Raw genomic sequence first — 3,823 nt, 5'->3', positions numbered from 1 at the left:
CGCCGCCACCCCTTGTCACGCTGAAAAAAGGGAGTTTGCGTGATGGGTGTCACACGTGATGAAGGGTTGATTCCATGAAAAAGAGCCGTTGGGAGGGGGGTGGTTATGACCGTTGGGGGCAGCCGTCACCGAAGGTGATGGATTGCCGGAAAATTAACAGGGAAGGAGTTGTGCTGTGGGTTTTGTTAGTATTATTATTATTATTATTATTATTATTATTATTATATTTTAAATACAATTTACACATTTAACCTCTTAACTTTTACATTTCTTTTAAACAGAATTTAGAATAATTTACGAATTAAACCTTGAACTTTTGAATGCTATAAAAATGATATAAAAGTCGGCTAAGTTGGCGGAAACGTGACGAGGCCTATATCAACCATTTCTTTGTCGGTTTTTATTTATTTATTTATCTCTGTAACTTTTAATCTTGCAAAAAAAAAAAAAAAACAAGAACAAAAAAATTTCATCACACACCACCACAACCCCTAATAAAAAATCATCACATATGATGGATTTGAGGTTGATGATGTGACACCATTTGATTGGGTGGGATGTGTAATGAGTGATGCCACCACATCCACCATCCCCCATTAGTATAGTGTATTAACTCATCATGTAGTGGTAAATTAATGTTTTGTACACTATTAAGTTTTCATAACTTCTTTCCATAGGACTTTTACATGTTGTGTAAATTACTAAAGTTATTATTATTATTATTACTATTATTATTAACGATTCAAGCACAAATATTCCTTCAACTCACTAGGAAAACAAGGGTAACGACTCCATGAATTACCATGTTTTTTGAACATATCCAACACCTTGTTCTTCATCGACGACGGTCCACTCATATGCAACAACACGACGAGTTTCTTGACCGCCCCATAGACCATCATCTCCTCCAAAACCCTCTCGGTCGGGTGGAAGCAACATATTAACGAAAAAATCTTCACGCATATCTTTGAAGCCATCTCCGACACATTAAACATTTTTTTCGATACTGCACCGATCCCTAGGCGGTGTTCGATGAATGCCACACGCCCTTCGGGGCATTCACATAATAATTTAATTATATGCAATATTTTCTCACACTTGGACCGGTTCGAGTCTGGTAGTAGCTCGATTAGGGTACACATTGCACCCGCCTCTATGGCCCTAGACCGGCTTTTTTTCGAAGAATCCAAAATCTTTATCAAGACTTGCAAAGCCGATGAACTCGCCTTCATCGAAATCTCGTCGGATGCGAGTTCCAACATGGATTTAAACATACCAATCCCTTGTTCATTCACAACATAACTCCAATCAAAATTGGCTTTTGCTAGCTTTTTAAATATTGTTATTGTGTAAACCCTAGCATCTTTACTTCCCCTTTGAAGAATAATAGACATGGACTTCATGCATTCGGGTTTCGACAATAATTCGATTACTTTACCATGCTCTTCGGTTATATGAAGATGTTGAACCACACCCAACGCCTCCTCGCACGCTCTAAACACCATGAAATCCGAACAATCGACTAATATTTGCACAATTAAATGAAAAATCACATCTAACCCTCCTAATAATATAAAATCAAGCTTCATCTCATCTCCTAACTCAACAATTTCTTTAATTTTCTTTAAACAATTTACCTTAAAAGGACTCGACCCAAGGGTCTTGAGCAATGCCACCATTTCATCGCGCTTGTACGAAGGCGAAGGCGAGGACGAAGAAGATGTAGATGTAGATGTAGATGTAGAATGACTATTTTGCCATCCAAGAATGAGTCTCTTGAGGGTATGATTAGGTGTAAGACCAAAGTTTTGTATGCTTTGCATTGTGGCTGGACATGTCTTCTTTTTGTAGCTAAATAACCATTTTTCGATGTTTTTTCGCTCGTATGTTACACCGGTTGAGATGATCACTGGCTCTTTCATTAGCTCCATGGATATAGGGCATCTAAAATCTTGTGGACACTCCATTTCTAAATCAAGAATATTTGATCTCTCTATGTCCATTGTAGCTAGGTGAGAGTTTGACATTAGTAACATACAATTTGCTATTTGTGTGTGTATATATATATAATATTTGTGTGTGTGTATAATATTAATATATATGTATAATATTAATATTTATGGTTATACAGAAATACAAGTGGGATAGTTGTGAAAAGTCCACTAGAGGAAAAATCAAAGTCAAATATAAATACAAATTATAAATACAAATATTGTGAATGAATAATTAAAGATGCGTATAACAGTGCACAACATGTAAGCAACAAGAACATGCTAGGGTTGATTTTTACTTGGAAATTATAAAAATTAAATTGTATGGTTGTATAAGTCTTGTTCCTAATCTAATAACATTAGTTACATCATTCTCACTTATATAAATATTTTCACATTTTTTTTGAACAACCAACTAAAGTGTATATATATAAACATAGGCGAGGCAAGGCTCGTCTATATCGAGTTACAACAAATACAACCGCCAAAAATTAACGAGAGAACCAAAACACAGGAAAAAAAACCTACGACTTGAAATCTCTGCGTTCCTCCCGAGTCCTGTTTGATTGTTTCTTCACCAATAAAAACCCAATCGAGGGCGTTAATTTTCCCCACCACGTTCGTCAACAAAACCGACTTATAATTTCACATAACAAATATTAGATTTAAACTTTAATAAACACAAGGAGCATTTTATATATGTAGTTAAACTATTTTGACAAAATCTATATATTTAGCTGTTTTTTTTTGTTGGAATATGACTAAAAGATAAGACATTTGAAGGAAAATATATAGCAAATTAGGGTGCTTCAAGAAGTTACAACTTAAATATATCTTTATTAGTTCACAATATTATTTTCATAAATTATATATGTATTTTAGACTGTATTTAAAAAAAAGTTATATGAGAACCTGTTATAGAAAAACTAGCAGGATCGTGATTCGTGATCACATATTATTGTTTTAGAGTTCTCTTTGTTATTAATGTATTTATTATTATTATTATTATTATTATTATTATTATTTTGCATATAACTATTGAAGAAAGTATATGGTGAACACTGAAGAGGTATGTGCCCGCCTCAACACCAAGCAAGGCGGGTCAACCCACAAGATAAAGACATTATGAAGGCACAAAGCCAAAACCCAGGCGCATCGCGCATATCGCATGCTCTTGCACATCACATATGCTCGCATGTCACATATGCGCGTGGCGCACCAGCGCGCGGCGCATATCACACGCTCGTGCATATCACACCTGCGCATGAAATATCTGTGCGTGAGAATAAAAAGAAGACTTCGCGCATCCTCAGGATGGGCGCATATCACACGTGCACATAATCAACCTCGTCCTTATCCAAATCAGGATCAGGGCAACCTTGATTGTGCACGTCAGACACTCTTCTAGAAGGCATCTTTTTAAGGAGTAAGAATATGCTGATGTTGACAGCTGCCAAATAAAAGGTCGACAACTCAGCATGACACATGTGCTACCATATGATTTCAACCAACGAGAAAGCGCCAGGTGTCCCAGAGGACACGTGGCGCAGTGCGATTGGAGGAGGCCAACGAGGCTGAGCCCAGCCAGTGGAAACCCTAGCACTATAAATACAGCATCAACTCCACTTTGATGACACATTCATTCACACTCAATCATTGACAGTTACAAGCAGTGATATCACATTCAATCATATTGAATTATATTCACTCACAGTCAGTTACAGAAAAACACACAGTCACACAATCAAGAGTATTCAGCGATTCAGCAATACTCTTGAGATTTCACTGACTCACACTTTATTATCTTCCCCACAAAGATACTGATTCTCACG

General features: G+C 36.5%; 1 protein-coding gene across 1 annotated transcript; it reads right to left on the bottom strand.

Annotated features, from left to right (window-relative positions):
* Positions 1 to 733: 733 nt before the first annotated feature.
* Positions 734 to 2,036, bottom strand: LOC143534906 (E3 ubiquitin-protein ligase PUB23-like). The gene has a single exon (XM_077029276.1). It carries the CDS (start codon positions 2,034 to 2,036, stop codon positions 735 to 737), a length of 1,302 nt encoding a protein of 433 aa, XP_076885391.1. The 3' UTR covers position 734.
* Positions 2,037 to 3,823: the final 1,787 nt, after the last annotated feature.

Source organism: Bidens hawaiensis, unplaced genomic scaffold (genome assembly GCF_021521415.1).
Source record: "Bidens hawaiensis isolate Kalapana, Puna unplaced genomic scaffold, B.hawaiensis_p1.1 tig00010382_1, whole genome shotgun sequence".
Taxonomy (NCBI): domain Eukaryota; kingdom Viridiplantae; phylum Streptophyta; class Magnoliopsida; order Asterales; family Asteraceae; genus Bidens; species Bidens hawaiensis.
This window is presented reverse-complemented; position numbering and strand designations above follow the sequence as displayed.